Source organism: Rhinopithecus roxellana, chromosome 19 (genome assembly GCF_007565055.1).
Source record: "Rhinopithecus roxellana isolate Shanxi Qingling chromosome 19, ASM756505v1, whole genome shotgun sequence".
Classification (NCBI taxonomy): Eukaryota; Metazoa; Chordata; class Mammalia; order Primates; family Cercopithecidae; genus Rhinopithecus; species Rhinopithecus roxellana.
In genome coordinates, this window is record NC_044567.1 from 40,305,345 (window position 1) to 40,325,752 (window position 20,408).

General features: G+C 63.9%; 2 protein-coding genes across 13 annotated transcripts in view; one reads left to right on the forward strand and one right to left on the reverse strand.

The window, feature by feature from the left end:
• The window catches only part of AATK (apoptosis associated tyrosine kinase), a 47,660-nt gene extending 38,418 nt beyond the window's left edge, over positions 1–9,242 (forward strand). For 5 of the 9 annotated variants that reach the window (XM_030922505.1, XM_030922508.1, XM_030922507.1 and 2 more), the window contains exons 7-14: positions 73–206; positions 1,625–1,709; positions 1,791–1,912; positions 3,305–3,454; positions 3,823–6,445; positions 6,563–6,710; positions 7,035–7,229; positions 8,101–9,242. In XM_030922505.1, coding sequence (XP_030778365.1) covers positions 73–206; positions 1,625–1,709; positions 1,791–1,912; positions 3,305–3,454; positions 3,823–6,445; positions 6,563–6,710; positions 7,035–7,229; positions 8,101–8,141 — 3,498 coding nt within the window. In that variant the 3' untranslated portion in view covers positions 8,142–9,242. The remainder of the gene's footprint in view (positions 1–72; positions 207–1,624; positions 1,710–1,790; positions 1,913–3,304; positions 3,455–3,822; positions 6,446–6,562; positions 6,711–7,034; positions 7,230–8,100) is intronic. The other 4 variants (XM_010354269.2, XM_030922504.1, XM_010354270.2 and 1 more) reach the window with 4 other exon arrangements.
• A 1,049-nt stretch (positions 9,243–10,291) lies between these two features.
• BAIAP2 (BAR/IMD domain containing adaptor protein 2) overlaps positions 10,292–20,408 on the reverse strand; it is a 77,212-nt gene continuing 67,095 nt past the window's right edge. The window contains exons 12-15 of one of the 4 annotated variants that reach the window (XM_030922512.1): positions 19,686–19,848; positions 18,220–18,254; positions 15,784–15,825; positions 10,292–10,732 (exon numbers count right to left, since the gene is read on the reverse strand). In XM_030922512.1, the coding sequence (XP_030778372.1) occupies positions 15,798–15,825; positions 18,220–18,254; positions 19,686–19,848 (226 nt within the window). In that variant the 3' untranslated portion in view covers positions 10,292–10,732; positions 15,784–15,797. Of the gene's footprint in view, positions 10,733–15,779; positions 15,826–16,249; positions 17,776–18,219; positions 18,255–19,685; positions 19,849–20,408 lie in introns of those variants that run through there. The other 3 variants (XM_030922511.1, XM_030922509.1, XM_030922510.1) reach the window with 3 other exon arrangements.

Here is a 20,408-nt window from a genome sequence, read left to right on the forward strand (position 1 = left end):
AGGTAGGCAGGGACCTTCCAGGGTGGCCAGTCCCCAGTCTGCTGGTGACTGCACCATGCCCCCTTTCTGCAGGGGGACCTCAAGGGCTACCTGCGGAGCTGCCGGGTGGCGGAGTCCATGGCGCCCGACCCCCTGACCCTGCAGCGCATGGCCTGTGAGGTAGCCTGTGGCGTCCTGCACCTGCATCGGAACAACTACGTGCACAGGTGAGGGTGGGCGCGGGCCAGTGGCCAGGAAGCCCTAGGCCAGGGCTCCTCCCTGCTGTAACCCTTGGACTGGGGCCCTCTCTGTGCCTCAGCCCCTCCCCTGAAGGAAGGGCATAGGGGCGGGTCCTGCCACAAGGGGGTTGCAAGGACCGGCCAGGTTCATCTCGTGCAGCATCAAACAACCACTATGCAAAGGGATTTTATGACGTTTTTGAAAAATTGGGAAGACAATAGTTTGACACCCACTTTGCAGGTTTAGATGAAGAAATGTGCACTGTCATGCTGGCCTGTTCTCTGTCCCCGAGGCAGTCAGCCACCACCCTGCAGCCCCACACCAACCCCACACTCCGTCTCCCTCAAGTCCCAAAGGGAGGGCTTAGCAGGCCCTGCTTCGCAGAACCCTGGAGGGAGGGTTCTGTCCTGCTCGGGCCAGGATGCCCAGCCCCTGGGGCCCCGGGGGGACATGCTGGAAGAAGTGGCGAAGGACATGTGGCCCCGCCAGCCCCAGATGCCGCACGGCCGTCCTCTCCAACAATATCCTGGTGCTGAGTGATGACTCAGGTGACTCCAGCATCAGTGATTTTGTTGAAGAGGGTAGCTGCCAGCCTCCCGACCTGCCCGCCGAGCCCCAGCTGCCCTGCCCCCAGCCCCACCCCATCCCACCCCACCCCATAGGCCCAGGACACGTGGGCCTATAGCAACCCCCAGCACACAGACACGGGCTTATGTGGGAAGGGACAGCCTGGGTTGGGCTCTGTCCCCACCCTGAGTCCTGAGCACAGAAGTAATACCACAGGTGTGGTAATGTCTACCCAGTACCCTATGCCTCCGCACACCCACGTGACCAGCCAGGCAGGTGGTCAAAGCCAGCAGCCAAGGCAGGCTGGGTTGGAGGTAGTGCCAGGGGTAACCCGTGTTCTCTGCAGACCCTACCCAACCCTGGGGCCAGTGGTGGCTCAAGTGAGAGAGAGCTCCAGCTCTGAGTAGGCATGGCAGGGCTGGGCCCTGAAACTGGACTCTGGCAGCTGGCAGGACCCCTGGGATACTCCAGGCCTCAGTTTCCCCATCAATTCCCACCTCCTGGGGAACTGAGGGTGATGGTGTAGTAGGGCTGGGAGGAGAGGGTCCTAGAGAAGCGTGGATGGGTCCAGTGGGTTCTGGCAGGTCCTCACCCTCTCTAGGCCCCATCCTCATCTGCATAACATTTGAGGCCCATGCACACGGTCCCTCCCCAGGTCTCAGGACTGGGCACAGGATAGGGCCCTAGGCAGGGGTGGGTGTTGGCAGCATCTCCAGTGCCCCTTCCAGCCTGGGCTGTGAGCCATCCAGGTGTTGGCAAAGGACCCCTGTGCTGGACTCCCCGACCTGGCACATCCCACTGACCCTGCCCCCGCCCCCGCCCATGACCCTGCCTGCAGCGACCTGGCCCTGCGGAACTGCCTACTCACGGCCGACCTGACGGTGAAGATCGGTGACTATGGCCTGGCTCACTGCAAGTACAGAGTGAGTGGGGTAGGCTGGGCTGGGCTGGGCATGAGGGGCGGGGCCTGCGCCGGCAGGGGTGACCCGTCCCTGTGCCAACAGGAAGACTACTTCGTGACCGCCGACCAGCTGTGGGTGCCTTTGCGCTGGATCGCACCGGAGCTGGTGGACGAGGTGCACAGCAACCTGCTTGTCGTGGACCAGACCAAGAGTGGGAACGTGTGGTGAGTGAAGCCCTGGTAGCGCCGTGAGGGGCTGAGGCCGAGTGCCACCCGCCCACCCATGTCAAACCATGGCCACGAGTAGTGAGGTTGGAGGGCTGCCGGAGCCACCTGTAGTGGCCGCACACCAGCAGCCCAAGTGGCTGGTTGGGTGGCGACCCCACACTGGTGGAGACACTGTCCTGACAGCTGCACCAGGGACCCCTGGGCTGACACCCACCCATGGTGGGGTCAGAGCACACATACAGGGCCAAAAGCTAAAAGCCCGGCCTCAGCATGCTGGGGGGTCTGTCCTGGGATGGGAGACTTGGTGTGCACCTGTGCCTGGGGAGAGGGTCTGGGTGGGGTGTTGGCTGCCTTCAGGGGAGTGTAGGTCAGGCCTTGCCAGGCAGAGGAGGTGACGGTGAGGGTGCTGGGATCTCCCACAACCGCAGCCTGGAGGCCCCCATCCTGAGCACCCAGCACGGACTGTTCATTCCTACCTGGTGTAGCCTCTGAAGGGGTGGGGCCAAGCTGCCCAGGGTAGTGGTCTGCCCTGGGGTGGGCGCCCCTTCCTGCCCTCACCTCTGCTGCTTCCCCCGCAGCCCCCACCACTCCCAGGCTGCGGTCTGGCCGCCTTCTGCTTCTGGGGAACTCTCAGATCCCATGGGCCAGGCTGCCTCCCTGAGCTTTCGGGGTCTCCCCTAAGCCACTTGACTGTGCCCCATCATGGACGCTGTCCCCTCCTTACCTCTCCACCAAGGCCCCTTCCTGGCCTGCCCACCCCACTGCACACTGGCTGGGGTCTCCAGTCACCGGGCTCTGGCCAAGGCCATGGTGACATCTTGCGAAATCACCTCTGTCTCACTCTGCAGCCTCTTGGGACAGCCAGGGACCAAAGTGGCTAGGTGAAGCCACAGCCTACAGGAAGGAGACCCCAATTGCCCTACCCGCCCACATGCTCTGTGCACCCCTGCCTGTTCCCCGGCCCTGCCCATGCTGGCCTGAGGCGTCCCCTCTCTCCCCCTCCCTCAGTCCCCTGCTGATGTTGGCCTTACCCTGCCTCGGGCTCCACATCTGCCCTCCAGCTCCGCCAGGGCAGCTCCCACACTGGGCAGTGTCTGGTCTTCAGTGCATCAGTGAATGAATGAATGAGTGGACAAGCAGATGGATTTGGCCAGCCTGGCCTTTATGTGCAGGCTCCACAGGTGCTCGGCTTGGGCCTGGCCAGGTGCACATTCTGTCTGCTCAAAGGAAGGGCTGTCCTCAGGGAGGGGCGGCTGGTGTGGTGCCAGGCCCTGGTCCTGAGGCACTGGCGTGATGGCGGGAGCTGCCCCTTCGGCACCCCAGGGATCCTGCGCGGCCCTTGCTGTGGCAGGCTGTGCCCAGCCCTGACTCACGGCTGTCACCCCACAGGTCCCTGGGCGTGACCATCTGGGAGCTCTTTGAGCTGGGCACGCAGCCCTACCCCCAGCACTCGGACCAGCAGGTGCTGGCGTACGCGGTCCGGGAGCAGCAGCTCAAGCTGCCCAAGCCCCAGCTGCAGCTGACCCTGTCGGACCGCTGGTGAGGGCCCCACCGCCCTGTCCCGGACAGCCAGGCCGAGATGGGGTATCCTGACCCCCAGGCAGAGGCGGCTAACCCTGACCCCCTGGGGTTCCAGCCCTCCCTGGTCTCCCCTCTCCTCTGATAGGGCCTCTACCCACCACCTCTGCACCCTTGTGTGCAGGGAGGGAAGGCTTAGGGGGAGTGCCCAACCACCTCCTGCTCCCACGCCGCTGGGCCTGCCTTGGCAGATTTGGGGCGTCACTCAAGTGGGAGATGCCCTTAACGTCCCCAAGACACTGGGAGTTAGAGGAACCCCATCCCTGCCCCATGGACGCGTTCCTGGCCAGCGTTGCCTCTGACGTGGCCCCCGTGGGACCTCCTCGCAGGTACGAGGTGATGCAGTTCTGCTGGCTGCAGCCAGAGCAGCGGCCCACAGCTGAGGAGGTGCACCTGCTGCTGTCCTACCTGTGTGCCAAGGGCGCCACCGAAGCAGAAGAGGAGTTTGAGCGGCGCTGGCGCTCTCTGCGGCCCGGCGGGGGCGGCGTGGGTCCTGGGCCTGGTGCAGCGGGGCCCACGCTGGGCGGAGTGGTGGAGCTCGCCGCCGCCTCGTCCTTCCCGCTGCTGGAGCAGTTCGCGGGCGACGGCTTCCATGCGGATGGCGACGACGTGCTGACGGTGACCGAGACCAGCCGAGGCCTCAACTTCGAGTACAAGTGGGAGGCGGGCCGCGGCGCGGAGGCCTTCCCCGCCACGCTCAGTCCGGACCGCCCCGCGCGCCTGCAGGAGCTGTGTGCCCCCGACGGCGCGCCCCCCGGGGTGGTTCCGGTGCTCAGCGCGCACAGCCCCTCGCTGGGCAGCGAGTATTTCATCCGCCTAGAGGAGGCCACGCCCGCCGCCGGCCACGACCCCGACTGCGCCGGCTGCGCCCCCAGTTCACCTGCCATCGCAGACCAGGACGAGGACTCTGAGGGCAGCACCGCTGCCTCGCTGGCCATGGAGCCACTTCTGGGCCACGGGCCACCCGCCGACATCCCCTGGGGCCGCGGCGACCTCTGCCCTCGCGGAAGCTTGGCGCGGGACCAGCTCTGCCCCTCACGCTCGCCCTCGCCCTCTGCGGGGCCCCTGAGGCTGGCGGAGGGCAGAGCCAAGGATGCAGACTGGGGCGTGTCCGCCTTCTGTTCGCCCTTCTTCGAGGACCCACTGGGCACATCCCTCTTTGGAAGCTCAGGGGCGCCGCCGCTGCCACTGACTGGCGAGGAGGAGCTGGAGGAGGTGGGAGCGCGGAGGGCTGCCCAGCGTGGACACTGGCGCTCCAACGTGTCTGCCAACAACAACAGCGGCAGCCGCTGTCCAGAGTCCTGGGACCTCAGCTCTGTGGGCTACCACGCTGATGGCTGCTGCAGTCCAAAGCAGACCCCACGGGCCTCCCCTGAGCCGGCATACCCCGGGGAGTCTCTGCTTGGGCTGCAGGCAGCCTCCTCTGCCCAGGAGCCAGGCTGCTGTCCCAGCCTCCCCCATCTATGCCCTGCCCAGGGCCTGGCACCTGCTCCCTGTCTGGTCACACCCTCCTGGACAGAGGTACCTGGTAGTGGGGGTGACCACCTGCAGGCAGAGCCCAAGCTTGCCACAGAGGCTGAGGGCACTGCCGGACCCCGCTTGTCCCTTCCTTCTGTCCCCTCCCCATCCCAGGAGGGAGCCCCACTTCCCTCAGAGGAGGCCAGTGCCCCCGATGCCCCTGAGGCCCTGCCTGACTCGCCCACGCCTGCTGCTGGTGGCGAGGTGTCTGCCACCAAGCCGGCTTCCACCCTGAATGGTGGTGGCAGCTCCCCTGAGGTGGAGGCACCCAGCAGTGAGGATGAGGACACAGCTGAGGCCACCTCGGGCATCTTCACCGACACGTCCAGTGACGGCCTGCAGGCCGAGAGGCCGGATGTGGTGCCAGCCTTCCGCTCTCTGCAGAAGCAGGTGGGGACTCCTGACTCCCTGGACTCCCTGGACATCCCGTCCTCAGCCAGTGATGGTGGCTATGAGGTCTTCAGCCCATCGGCCGCTGGCCCCTCGGGAGGGCAGCCCCGAGCACTGGACAGTGGCTATGACACGGAGAACTATGAGTCCCCCGAGTTTGTGCTCAAGGAGGCACAGGAAGGGTGCGAGCCCCAGGCCTTTGGGGAGCTGACCTCAGAGGGAGAGGGCCCTGGGCCTGAGATGCGGCTCTCCGCCTCCCTCAGTGGCCTCAACGAGAAGAACCCCTACCGAGACTCCGCCTACTTCTCAGACCTGGAGACTGAGGCTGAGCCCACCTCAGGCCCAGAGAAGTGTGGTGGGGACCAAGGTCCTGGGCCAGAGCCGGGCCTGCCGAGCACTGGGCAGCCATCTGCGCAGGCCTCCCTCAGGCCTGGGGTTCCTGGGGAGGCACAAGGCTCTGGCCCCAGGGAGGTGCTGCCCCCACCGCTGCGGCTTGAAGGGTCCTCCCCAGACCCCAGCACCTGCCCCTCGGGCCTGGGCCCAGAGCCTCCAGAGCCCCAAGGCCCAGCCGAGGTGCCGCCTGGGCCCAGCCCCAGCTGCTCCCAGTTTTTCCTGCTGACCCCGGTTCCACTGAGCTCAGAAGGCAACAGCTCTGAGCTCCAGGGGCCCACAGGACTGTTGTCAGGGCTGACTCCACAAAAGCGGATGGCGGGCCCAGGCACCCCCAGAGCCCCACTCCGCCTGGCTCTGCCTGGCCTCCCTGCGGCCTTGGAGGGCCGGCCGGAGGAGGAGGAGGAGGACAGTGAGGACAGCGACGAGTCTGACGAGGAGCTCCGCTGCTACAGCGTCCAGGAGCCTAGCGAGGACAGCGAGGAGGAGGCGCCGGCGGTGCCCGTGGTGGTGGCTGAGAGCCAGAGTGCGCGCAACCTGCGCAGCCTGCTCAAGATGCCCAGCCTGCTGTCCGAGGCCTTCTGCGAGGACCTGGAACGCAAGAAGAAGGCTGTGTCCTTCTTCGACGACGTCACCGTCTACCTCTTCGACCAGGTGGGCCGCCGCCGACCTGTGTCTGCTCGGGGCTGGGGGTCGCGCTTCCGCAGGAAGGGGTGGGAGCGGCTGCGACTCCTGGCGGCCAAGCCACCTGGTGTTCTCTGATCCCTCCAGGAAAGCCCCACCCGGGAGCTCGGGGAGCCCTTCCCGGGTGCTAAGGAGTCGCCCTCCACGTTCCTTATGGGGAGCCCCAGCTCTCCCAGCGCCCCCAGCCCGCCGCGGCAGACTGATGGCTCCCCAGATGGCTCCACTGCAAAAGAGGGTGAGCCGGGGCGGGGCCGGGCCCACGATGTCACGGGAGGTGGGGCCTGGTCCGTGCCTTTTGGGAGGCGGGGCCTAATGTGTGACATCATGGGAGGAGCACCTGGTCCCTGACGTGTGGGAGGCGGGCTTTGGCCCGTGGCGTCATGGGAGGCCGCTTTGGTATGTGACGTCATTGAAGGCGGGGCCTGATCCGTGCCGCATGGGAGGTGGGGCCTGGGCCCGCGACATCATGGGAGGCGGGGCCAGGTCCATGACTGTGGGAGCGGGGCCGGCCCGGGATCCCAGGCTGTGAGTGCGAGTGACATCGCCACCTGGCTTGCAGGTGGCGGGTTTGCGTGGGACGACGACTTCCCGCTGATGCAGACCAAGGCAGCCTTCGCCATAGCCCTGGACCCGGCCGCACCCGCCCCGGCTGTGCCCACGCCCGCTCCCTTCTCGCGCTTCACGGTGTCGCCCGCGCCCACATCCCGCTTCTCCATCACGCACGTGTCTGATTCAGATGCCGAGTCCGTGAGAGGTGAGGCCCGTGCGAGGCGGGGCACGGAGCTCCGAGGGTGGGGCCCCTCTGTCTAGGTCCCTGCTGGGCCAGCCCCGCCCCCCACCCCACCCCACCCCACCCCTTCCCGGCCCCAGACCTAGCCTGGACCTCGCCTGGACCCCACCTGGCCCTCAGGCCCCTGCCTTCTCCCTGCACCCGGCTCTCCTTTGCCTGACCCTACCCCCCAGACCTGCGGCAGCCCCTCCCACCAGAACCTTACCAGCGCCTGCAGACTGACGCCCCAGGTGGAGCCCTGCTGGGGGCCTAAGCCATCACTCCCGGCCATGCCCCTCCAGTGTCCACCCCATCCCAGGCTGGGCTCATCTCTGCCAGGTGTCCCTACCCCTACAGCCCCTGCCCACATGCATGACAAGTGCCCACCTCCTCAAAGGCCCCCTGCCATCTCTCCCCTCCCCTCGGTAGACCCATTATTCCCTGTCCTGGCCTGTGGCTGCAGCCTTGGGGGAAGGTCCCGTCAGCCTCACCCCTAGCGCAGGGTGCCCCCTGCGTGGCAGAACAAGCACACAGGTCACTAGGAGATCACTACATGACCCTGGCCATCCCCTTCCTGTTCAAGCTTCAGTTTCCCTGTATGTAAAAGAGGATTCGGAGGCATTTGCTGAGCCTTGTTGGCCTGGGTCCAGTGATGCAGGAGTGGGAGAAATGGGTCCATCTCCCACTTAACACACAGCCAGATCTGCTGCAGGGAAGGGGCCCGGGCTGGCCCACAGCCCCTACTGGCCCGGCCTGTATGTGGGCCAGGGATGGAGGCCAGGTGGGAGTTGCGGGGGAGGCAGGCAGGCCCTGGTGTCTTAGGACCCTGTGTTCACTTTGTCATCCTGCTTGCCAGGCCCTGCAGCAGGTGCCGGGGGTGAGAGTAAAGAGGCTTGAGACCAGGGCAGCTCCTGCTCCTCGAGGCTGGCGTCACCAGAGCCCCTGCCAGGCAGCAGCGAGGATGGTGACCGAGAAAGTGGGGACCATGTCCTGGTGGCTGTTGGCAGCAGATTCGGGTGCCTCTGCCCCACATGGTGTCCTGGAGAAGCCCGAAGGATGAGAGGCCCTGGACAGTGGATTGGCCATGCTCCGCCCCGGAGGCAGAATTTGGGCTTCTGGGTTTGCTGCTAGCCCCTCGGGACGCCTGGAGTCACAGTGGATGTCTGTACACACACACTGAAGAGAGGCCAGTGGCCCTGGGCACGGCGGCCCCTACCCTCTGCTCTGCCTGCCGCTGCCGGCTGCCTGGCCTCGGAGGTACCATATGCCCCGTCTGGTGGCTCCTCCGGTGTCCTCACAGGACACTTGACACAGGATGAAGCATGGCCCCGAGACACTGGCAGGCTTGTGAACCTCTTCCCACCCCCTGCGCCCCCATCCTTGCCGGGTTCCTGGTGGCTCAGGGCAAGGAGTGGCCCTGGGCGCCTGTGTCAGTCCTGTGTCCTCTGCCCTTATCTCAGTCTGTGGCTGTTTCCCCTTCACTGACTCAGCTAGACCGGTAAGCCCACCCTTCCCACAGGAAATGGGCTGTTCCCACCTGGGTCCTGCTGTGGCCACGGTGGGCAGCCAAAAAGATCAGGGGTGGAAGGGGCTTCCAGGCTGCGCTCCTGCCGCCGTGGGCCCCGTTCTAGAGGTGCCCTTGGCAGGACCGTGCAGGCAGTTCCCCTCTGCAGGGCACTATCTGGTCCTGTGCCCCAGCTGCCAAAGGAGAGTGGGGGCCATACCCCGCAGTGTTGGGGGGCTGGCTCCTGCCTACAGGGAGAGGGATGGTGGGGAAGGGGTAGAGCTGGGAGCAGGGCAGCGCAGGGAATATTTTTGTAACTGCTGTGGTTGGAGCGAATGAAAGTGGGGTGACTTGAAGTTATTGTTGCCAAAGAGACGTAAAGTTTATTGTTGCTTTGCAGAGGGAATTGTTTTGTGTTTTGTTTGAGGCTTAGAACGCTGGTGCAATGTTTTCTTGTTCCTTGTTTTTTAAGAGAAATGAAGCTAAGAAAAAAAGAAACATTTGTGTGTTGTTTCCTGAGGTCTGCTGATAAAGTCCTGGACAGGAGGGGCTGTGCCATGGCTGGGGTAGGAACCTGATGCCACCCCTCCCTGGGGCCAGGAGGAAGCTGCCCCTCTCTTCCCCACTGTCCTTGGCACACCCTGGTGGAGGGGATGGTGTTCTGGCCCTACTGTGTCTGGGGGTGCAGGGGCAGATCCCTGCAGGTCTCCCTTCCTGCAGGCCGAGTTGGCCTGGTAGGGACGGGTGAAGAGAGTGGACCTACAGGCCTCTCCAGGACAGCCTCCTCCCTGCCCTTCTGAGGGCACTGTCTGTCCCTGGGCCCAGGGTGGAAGGCGGAGTCAGGAGAGTTGAACACAGCTGGGCTCCCCTGCACCCTCTGCTGGCCGGCTCTCAACTGTCCTCCTGGCCTGCCAACTCTGCAGCTTCCTGTCCCCGGGCTGTGAGTGGCTGCAGGCAGGAGTGGGCTCTGCTGGAGACTCCCCCCCAGGTAAGGGCTGCTGTCATCAGTGCAGCTCTCAGCACACTGCATTTCACCTAACAGTATCGAAGAACACAGATCTGCTAATGAAGCTTTAAAACCCCCAGCTCCAGCGGAGCTCCCCAGTGCCTGCAGGAGTGTGTGGGGGTGGGGGAGGTCCACCCAGGAGTCCTGGGACAGATCCCAGGAGCGGGGAAGCCCCCACCTGCCAGCAGGTACTCTGCTGGTGACCCCACACAGCACCTGACAGCTGGTCTCTGGCCACAGGAGAGAGCTGGGCGGCCCTGGCAGCAAGGTTCTGGATGGGAGGCTGGGTAGGGAGGAGGCTGGGGCCTGCCCAGAGGCAGGAGGGGGCTGGGGAAGCCCTCGTGACACCGCCAGTGGGAGCCCAGGAGAGCCCCACTGAGGGGCATGGAGAGGGACCAGGCCCCACACTCCAGGCGCAGCTGCTGGGCCTGCAGGGTATGACGTGCTTATGGGAAGTTCATCTTCCACCCGGGGTGTGGGTGCTCCCATCCCCCTGCTCCCGGCCTTCTGGCCCTTGGGTGGACAGATCACACCTGGTGCAGAAGGAGCCTGTTTATTAGGGCAGGAGAAGCAGCCGGGCTCCCCTCCCAGCCACCAGCTGGCCAAATGTCCTCCCTTGACCCAGGGGCACCCCAGGGCTCCATGGCCATGTGACCAGAGGTATATACCCTCAAGAGGCGGCTCCTCGGCCCTGGGCAGCGCAGCCAGTGGGTCTCGGCCCCTCAGGGGCCTGCGCCCACCCCTGCCCAGAACAGCTGGGATCCAGCCCAGGCCAGACTCAAGTGGGGCAAGGCCAGGCAGCTGGGGCCTGGATGTTCTCTTAACAGGAACGCACAGAGGATGACAAAACAGGCTGCAGGGGCAGGGCGGGGGAAGCCACCGGATGGGCAGCGCCGCAGATGTGGCCATCAGCTGAGGAGGGGGGCAGACCTGTCGTTGGTCACTGTCGGCTTCAGCTGGACATGGGCGAAGGGATTCCTGAAAGAGAAAAATGTGGTTTTAATTTAGGGCAGAAGCCATGGGTAAATTGTGGCACCTGGGCTGCCCGATGCCCCAGGGATCCCCAGTGTTGGATGCCCACGGTCTGATCTCAGGGCACAGAGAGCTCGTAGACAACAGAGGCTGCTTTGGGGGGCAGGGAGGGTCAGGTGCCATCTGCAAGGCTGCCTGACCCCAAGGTGCACCACCCTCTGCTCACCCTACGTGACCTAGACAAGGCAGGGTGCCCCCACTCTGATCCATCACCCAGCAGCGTGGGTGGGCAGGGCCGGGGCAGGGCAGGCCAGCTGCACCCTCCCAGTGAGGGGTGGACATCACCACTGAGGCTGGGGACTCAAGACAGCCCTGAACCGGGCACACATCAGTTTGGTGGCCCCCCACCAGGCCAGGCCCACACCCGGGGACACAGCTTGGTAGAGCGCCCAGCCCTGGCATGGGGGCATCCAGAGGAAGGCAGGTTAGGCTCGCGGCTCCCTCAGGGCTGCAGATGGACACCCACGGGCCCTGCAGAGCAGCTGGCCATCCCCTGGCCACAGTTGTTCCCCTGCTAAGGGCTCAGCCACCTGTCCCCCCGGGGGTGCTGCGCCCTCCCCCATGTCCCCGGGGCCACAGCTGATGCACAAATACGACTCGAGACAAGAATTTGAAATGGAACAAGATGAGCACGTTTGAGAAGGACCCCACGGATGAGGGGCGCCTGGGCTTTTCTTTGGAGTCCCCACCTTTGGAGGGGACAGCACAGGACAGGATGGGGGATGTCAGGCAGTTCCAAGGGTGACAGCACAGATGGCATGTGGACATTAAGACGCAGCAGGGACAGGACTGTGCTCCGGCAGAGCTGTGCTTGGACTGGAGCCATTACCTGGAGCGGAGTCACCTCTGGCACAGCTGGGTCCACAGGAGCCTGGGCAGCCAGGAGCAACCCCCGGGGCAGGCCGGCAGGGCTCCATCCAGCTGCCCAGGAAGAGGTGCAGGCAGCCAGAAGCAACCCCCGGGGTAGGCAGGCAGGGCTCCATCCAGCTGCCCAGAAAGAGGTGCAGGGCAGGAGCAGCTCCCTAAGCTTTCCTGAGGACTTTGTGTTTTCTAAGAACCTGAAACACTTCAGACTGAGTTTTTAAGAGAATAAAATATGTGGAAGAGACTGACGGGTCTGCGGAAAGCTCTCAGACTTCCAGATGGCGTCTGAGCATTGGCACCCTGCTGAAAGGATCTTTTGATCTCTCAAATGCGCTGGAGCCTCAGGGTCTGCTGGATTCCCAGCTGCTTTCAGCTTTGATCTGTGCAGCTTTGCCCTTCGTGGGGCCTGGGTAGGGGCTGCCTGGGGGTCCGATGGTGAGGATTCCACCTCCATCCGTGATGTCTGCCCATGCCCTGTCTCCCTGCCAGGCTAGACCCACTCCTAGGGAAATGCTCTAAGTCCCTCCACAGGCCCAGGGTCCGGAGGGAGTTCTGGGGAGATTAGAAATGGGGCTGGCTGGGCGCGGTGGCTCCTGCCTGGAATCGCAGCACTCTGGGAGGCCAAAGCAGGAGGAACCACTTGAGCCCTGGAGTTCAAGACCAGCCTGGGCAGCAAAGTGGACCCGTCTCAAAAAGTAAAAAAAAAAAAAAGAGGAAAAAAAAGCCAGGCGTGGGAGTGGTGCATGCCTGTGGTCCCAGCAACATTGGGGGCTGAAGTGGGAGGCTCGCTTGAACCCAGGAGGTCGAGGCAGTAGTGAGCTGTGTTCCTACCACTGCACTCCAGCCTGGGTAACAGAGTAAGACCCTGCCTCAAAAAAAAAAAAAAAAAAAAAAAAGGTGCGTTCCCAGAGAAGGGGCCTAGACCTGGCCCAGACCACAGCCGAGGGCAGCACAGCTGTGTGGTTCTCACTCCTGCTCCGAATCAAAGGCAAAGGCACGGTGCTAGCCCAGACCCCACGGGGAGCTGCAGGGGTAGGAAGCTCTCCCACCGGCGCAGGCCTGTTCTCTGACCTGCAGTTTTCTCTTCTTGTCTCCCAGAATGGTGGGGCCAGGTGGAGCCCGCTGAACCATCCACACTGGGTGGCTCTGAGGACCCTGGGGCTGGGGCCGCAAATGCTGTACCAGTCTCAGCCTGACGGGGGCAGTGGGTTGGCGGGGACGGGGAGAGCACAGGCCAGAGCCCAAGGCTGGCTGCGAGAGCAGGTCCACGCGGAGAGGCTGGGCGGCCCCATTTCCCCCACTCTGGCCCCTACCCCTCAGCCGTCTGGGAAAAGCGCGCCCAGGAGGCCTGCAGGGAGCTCACTGTGCTGAGAGTGGGGGCCTGAACCAACAGAACGTGACGAAGTTTGGAGCCCAAGGTCACCGCATGGAAGCCACAGACATTGCTCCCTGCCAGAGGACACGCGCCAGGCCCCACCTCCTGCAGGACGTGGCCCTGGGCAGCAATTGCCACGAACTACCCAGTGACACCACCAGCACCTCTCCAGCCAGCGAAGGAAAGTCACCAGACAGGTCCAAGAGCAGAGGGCCCCAAGGAGGGCCTGCGTCATGTTTGGGGAGCTGCTGGTTTGGGGAGTTCAGAGGCCTGGGCTCTGTCTCCTCACTGAAAGCCGCCCCTCAGAGGCTGCTAAGCAAGGCCGCAGGGGTGACCAGTGGCTTTTGTAATTTTTAAATTGTATTATTATTTTGAGACAGGGTCTTGCTCTGTCTTCTGGGCTGGAATGCAGGGGTGTGACTGTAGCTCACTGCAACCTCCACCTCCGGGCTCAAGCAATCCTCCCACCTCAGCCTCCTGAGAAGCTGGGACTACAGACGCGCGCCACCATGCCTGGCTGATTTTTTGCTTTTGTCAAGATCGGGGTCTCCCCTATGTTGCCCAGGCTTATCTCGAACTCCTGGGCTCAAGAGATCCTCTCGCCTCAGCCTCCCAAAGTGCTGGGATTACAGGTGTGGGCCACGGTTCCCAGCCAACTGGCCGCTTCAAGGCATGGATGCCAGTGCTGCAGAGCCAGCTGTGGCCAGGAGGGCTGGGCGTGGGCACCTCTGCCAGGAAGGAGCTGGCCAGGGGGTCTCTTGCAGCTTGGAGTTTGAGAGACTGGGCACCCCTCCCCTGCCCACGGGGGGCTCTCGGTGTGTCCTGGGGATCCCGTGCCCACCACCCCTGCAAACCCACACGGCCTGGAAGAGTCCAACTCCCCGTGGCAGGGCAGCTTCCCACTCCAGCCCCACGGAACTCAGGAGCACCTCGGAATGCGGGAAGTCATCCAGGATAATTTTCTGAACCAACGCCTTGAAAGTGAGGCAGAAGGATTCTGAGAAGAAACAGCCGTCACAAAGCGCGTTTTGACCAGTTAGGCGACTCCAGACCCTGAGCCGGGCGGCACCACCTGTTCTCTGTCTTCTCGCGGCAGGTGTTTCTCCACGTCTTCGGAAGGTGGGCCCCTCTGGAACCGGGTCCAGCGTGGGCGCTTGGGCCTCCGCTGACAAGTATGGACCGCGGCCAGGGGTGCTCACCCCTCCACTCTCATTCCAAGGCCCCCTTCTCAGGGCCCAAAGCTGGGGCATGGCAGGGTGGCGATGGGGTTGGGAAGTCCCTTGACCAACTGCAAGTGGCTTTCGACACCCCCAATCTCAGCTGAGTTGTCAGACCAGGCAGACTGTGTGGCCAGGAAACTGGCCCCTGGCGCTGTGGAGTGGTGCTGGGGCTGAGCGCCACCGCCCCACTGGCACTGCCACCCAGGGTCTCTGCCCTCCACCAAGGGACGTGGTCCCTGACAGAGGCTGTGCCAGCCTCATCTCTGAGTCTTCACCCCTTCCAAGCCTCACCAGATGAGGGCAGCCCCCTTGCTCAGGGGGACCTGGGGGAGTGGGGGGTATGGAGGTCTCCCAGAAACAGCGTCTCAGAAGGGAGAAAGATGGAGGTGGAAGGCAAGGTGGCGGCCAGGGCCAACCCAGAGCATCTATACTATCCAGTCCCCACAGTTCAGGAGCATTTTTCTACAGAACCTTCCAGAATTCATGCCGAATATCAACAACAGAAAGGCAGCAAAGACGACAGATCTGTGATCTGCCTGTGACCTGGCTGCCCATGGGCCAGGATACCTGCTGTGACCACCAGGGAGACACAGGAACCAACGTCCTTTGTGAAGGATGCAGGCACTGGCTTTGCAGAGCCGCCCTCCTAGCAACTTAGGGATGGGAGGGTGGTAGGAAGCAGGACCCGCCCAGACACAGGTGCAGTGGATTGGAAGGTGTGGGTAAGGGCCCCCTATGAGGGCAGAGGGCCTGCTCCTGGGCAGCCTGGCACATCCCAAATATATACTGGGCACCAGGGAAGTGGCCCACTCAACCCGCGAGGAAATGGGCTCAGACCCGGACTCCAGAGTCCCACTGGAGTTGGAGCCATAGTGGCCCTGTGGCCCCAGGAGTGAGCGTCAGCTCAAACCTGGACCCAGCAGTCCAGGTCTGCAGGTGCACACTTGGGATGGAGCCAGTTGGGTCCATGCTGTGGGGCTTGGGGGACAGAAGAGGCAAGCTCAGACTAACAGCACAACCCCATCCCCAGTGGGCCCAACACCTGGCTCCAGTGCCTATGGAGCTCCCCGGGGCTCTCCCCAGGACGCCAGCCGCCAGTCCCCACGAGGCTGTCATCCTTACCAGCCCCAAAGGCACACACACCCGAAGGAGCCCAAGCTGGCGCTGCAAGTCAGGCGGGAAAGGCCCGGGCTGCAGCTGCTTGCCGGGGTCACCCCTTGACTATAACTGAAGTGCCCAGCAGGGCAGGAGAGGACCACATAGAAGGTCAGGGCCAGAGCCATACCCAGCAGTGAGGGGAGCCCCGGGCACAGCCAGCCAGAGTCCACAAGCTTCCAGGAGGGGAGGAGGAGACCGTGAACCCAAGGAGGGGACCCAGTAGAGAAGGCCCAGCACCCAGAGCAAGAGGCAGGCTCAGTGGACCCCTGGCCCTGCCATGCAGCCAGGCCCTCCCCACCCAGGCTGCGTGGCTGAGGCCAGAGGGCCTGTGTAGACCCACTGGCCAGTGACCGCACAAGAACGCCAGGCAACTTACTAACTCTAGTCAGGCGGCTCAGAATCTGGCCACTTCCACATCGGCGCTGCAAGGAAACACAAGGCTCAGTTGGAGGCGGCACGGGGTCTGAGGACTCGGGGTTGCAGAGGAGGGGGAACCACGGGCGAGCTGCCAGGAGACCTAGAACTCTGGAGCACTTGGGAGTCGGCACAGAGCTGGGGCTCTGGCTCTCCCTGGACGGCGCCTGCGGACCCGGCCTCACTTGCTGGCCTGGAGACAGCCAGGAGCCTGCCTCAGCTGCAAGTGGCCCCGCGCTCTCCCCTGGGGCGGCGGGCTCCCCGTAGAGCCCGGGCACAGTGAGTGACTGTCACCGGGCCAGCACTATGCGCAAGCCCAGGTTATCTAGCAGGCGACTGAATGCCAAGAAAATACCTGGCAGAGGCAGGCACGAGGCGGGGCCCCCACGGCCCAGACGCACGCCAGGAACCGGAAGGAGGTCCATACCCAACTCGTGCAATAAATAAAACTTTTATTCAAACAAGTAACTGCAGTACAGGGCACAATTCAGATTTTTTAAAAAAGGAAAGGAAACAGGAAAAAAATATGTTCAGCACTTTACATCTTCATACAAGTGTTGCTGTTTTGTGTCTACATTCATCCATTGAGCATGGAATCCCCTGGATTTGAAATCGTTAGCGGAGCGGGAACGCCGGCGCGGAGGGGTCTCTACATAGGGCCCGGTCCGCCCTCGAGTTCCCCTTAACCTCAGGCGGTCCGCGTCTGGAGCTGCTTCCCACACAAACCAGGCCACAACCCAGGCCACGGGGAGGTGTGCGGGAGGCTTTTGCTAAACCACATCAGATAAAGGAGCGTCGCGGCTTCCCAGGGGCTCCCACCGGCAGGCAGGCTGAGCCGGGCTGTGCCCTGCACTCAATTCCCCAGAGTTCAGTGTGTGAAGAGACCAGAAGCCACTGAGTCCACTGTGTTTGTTTCTAAAGTCACCAAGACACACAAAAAGACGAGAGCGTTTAGGAAGAACCAGGCAGGAACCGCCTGTCTCCCCCAGGTGGGGCGTGTGGGTGCGACGTGCCCAGAGCTGCCCTCCCCCGGCCGGGCCCGGCCCACACACCCTGCCCCGAGCAGCCAGGTAGCCCGGGGCAGCCTTGATGCCCTCACAAGGCTGGTCAAAGGAATGTGGGGGTGGGGTGGTCGCTGGAGGTCTTTGGAGTGTCCGTGTGCGGCCAGCTGGGCAGCGCCTGCCCCCGACCTTGCTCCCGCCGCTGCCCGACGGGAGGCAAGGCCACTCTGCCACGCTGCTCTATGTACACTTGGCCCGCAGCGTCCGGAGGGAGAAGCCCTCAGGTGCCCAGGCCCGGCCTCCCTCACAGGAGCGGCCGGCTTCCTCAGGAGGCCCCTCGAGCTTGGCACGAGCCCCCTTTCTCTATGTAGCCCTCCACAGGGCCCGGGGTGACCAGGGACCCCAGCACCTTCCCTGTCCGGACAGAGGCCTTCGCGCCGGGAAAAGTCGGATGCGAGATAACAGCGCACACCGGAGTCCATGCAGATCGGTTTTTGTTTTTCAGGAAAAATAAAAGTCCTTTTTCCTATTTTTCTTTTTTTTTTTTTTTTTTTTTAAGATTTTTCTTTTTCTCCAAACTTTAGACCTGGCTCACGGCGAGCCTTAGAAAAGCAGCGAGTGCCACAGACACTGCAGGGTGGGGCCGAGGGTGCCCCGCACGGCCCAGCAGGTCCTGCCTGGCAGTTTCTGCTCGAAAGGCTGGGACACACAGGGCGGGGCGCATACACACCGGGTGGGGGGGGCGGATGGAGCAGCACCATGGACCCTGGGGGATCACAGAGTCTGGGGTCACCAACCAAAAGGCAGGGGCAGGTGGAAAAGAAAACCCAGGAACAAACCAGCGAGAGCTGAGGAGGAAAACGGACGGAGACCAGGGGGAAGGCGCGGAAGCTCTTCAGAGCAGCGGCTGCCCGGGGTCAGCGTCCTCACACTGTGGACACCAGCGTGCCGCTGCCACTGCGAAACAAAGCACAGGACGGCTGCCTCGCTGCACAACGCTGCCCAGCCACAGGCAGCGAGTCTGCCCGCACCAAGCAATGCCCCTTTCAGCAGCTCCCGTTGGCCTCCTAGCCCTCTAGGAAGGCACAGGACGGGCGGAGCGCAGGCGGGGGGCAGAGGAGGCTGCAGCCTCAGCCACCCTCCCCAACTTTGCCTTTGCCTGACAGGGATGGAGGGGGCCAGCCAGATGCGATGAAAGAAGGGCAGGGCCCAGGGGGGTTTCCGTGTCACTCGGAGAGAGCAGGAGGCCCTGGGGGACGTCCCCGGCTCTGGCAGGGGTGAAGGGCCAGGCTGGGCCTTAAAGGAAGAATAGGTGGCCCCAGGTCCTAGGAGAGGGACCTGCCCTACCCCGCCTCTTCACACCCACCCATGGTCCCAAAGACAGGTCTGAAAGCCCCTTACCTGCTCATGGACCGCGCTCCATAGTCATCCAGGCCCTGCGGGGAGAGGCGGAAACACGTCAGGCCAGGTGACGGGGCCTGTGGTCACCCACAAATGGTGATCCTGCCATTTTGGGGATGCCTCCTCCAGCCAGCGGCCACCTGAACTTGTATGCTTGTTGCACACTCCCAAACACAAGCAAGACCAGCCTCCTGGGACCCTCCGCCCGCCCCCAGGGAGCCGAGGCCCCCGCAGGGCACCTGCAGCACCTCACCCATGCCTGGGCGGGCCCCTGAGACCCCACCGCCCACCCATGGGACCTGGGCCCAGTCCCCAGCTACGGTTTCCTAGAAACTTGTCACATGTACCATCCCGGCCCCCGGGAGGGTGACACTGCCTGGGAGGAGAGCCCAGGTGTGGTGCTGGGGCTGGCTGCGCCCTTCACCTGCCAGCATGGCTGGCCTGGGGCCTGGGGCCTAGGGCAGGTGCAGACCCCTCCCTTGGCTCTCCCAGCACTGAGTCCACCCCAGAGGCTGACCTGTGGAACACCCATGGCCCAGAGCCCGAACCTCTCCAGGTCGCATCCTGCGGCCTCAGCTCAGGCTGTCAACCTGGGGACCCCTCACTTGTGGGTTGATAGCTGAGCAGTCACCCAGGCTGCCTGTTATCTCAGAAAAAGGTGGGTTCTCTTCTCTCTACCCACTGCCTGAGGCCCAACCCTGGAGACTGGCCCCGGGAACAGCTGCTGGCCCGGCCAACATCCCACAGACGACCCCCAGCTGAGGAGCCCCAGGCCGACAGGGGTCTCCAACCCTCCAACCTCTGGAGCCTCCCTGGACGGAGCGGGTTGGAATCTGGCAAGCTACCATGCACGCTCACATCCTGTCCCAGCCTAGACACCAGGACCGCCATGATCCTGGTCTTCCGAGGACACACACCAGGGCCTAGGACCCAGGCCCTGATCCTCCAGCTCTGGCCTCCTGGCACCAGATGGCCCACATCCAGGGTCACGCTGACTGGAAGGGTCCAGCCACATGCCAGGGCTGAGCAGCAAGCACTCCCATCATATGGATATGACTGAGGGAGCCCCATGGTTCTCATGGAAGGGATCCTAACCCCCTGGCTCTCCCAAAAGGCGGCTGGGTCCAGGCCCACCTCTAGGCCAGCCACTTCCCAGCCCAGACGCTGCCCCCTTGGGCACAGGAGTCAGCTGCCCATGGCTGGCTGAGAGCGCCATGAGGGACGGGCCGACCCCACCCCAGCGTGCCGACACAGGGAGCCTGCTGGGGTGAGGTGAGCAGCCTGTGGCCCAAGCAGGGGTGTGTACACATTCCCAAATCATGGAGCCTTCACCCACCCAGGCCTGTCCAAAGAGACCCAGACCCCCAAGGCACCTGGCCCCTCAGCGGAGGCTCCAACATGGGATGGCAAGCTGAGCCCACTGTTCCACCTGCGGGCCCCTCCAAGCCCAGGCCCCGCCCGCTGACCTGGGAGAAGGCGGGCACAGCCACACTGTAGGGCCTCTGCTTGAAGCCGCTGGTCGTCTGGGCGGGGAAAGCCCGGGAGGCGGCGCCGTAGTCAGGGGGCGGGATGGCCAGGTCATCCTTGTCCAGGAGGTTGCCGGTGCTGCTGCTCTTCCCTTGCTGCAGGCTGCAGGAACAGGGACTCAGAGATGGCCCAGCTGGCCAGACACCCCCAACACCCCACAACCCTGTGGGCTCCCTGGATGGCCCACCCTCACCTACCCCACGCCACATGCGGGAGGCTGATCTCAGGCCAAGGCCGCAGCCCTGGTGACCATGGGCCAGGCCAGTCTGGCCTCCCTCCCTCCTCCTGGCCATGAAGGCGAGTCAGGAGGACTCCAGAGGAGCTGGGCTGCCACAGCAATCCCCGACCCTCCCAGCAGCCATGCACCCCACCAGCTTTCAGCTGATGCGATTCTCTGAAGGCTGCGAGAACCTGGAGGACCGGGGACAGCCAGGTCCCTGCACACCTGGCCCCCAGGTGCTACCCCCACAGCACCTGTTGCCTGCACTGGTGTCCCCAGGGCTCTCGGGCCCCACCGCACAGGGTACCACGCTTCCACCCTGAGGGCCTCAAGCGTCCAGCTCTCAGGGCCACCGGGGATGGCCCTGCGATAGCAGACAAGGAGCCAGAAGCCCATCCCAGCTTTCCAAGCCCAGGGACCTGGTGCCATCGCAGCCCCTCTC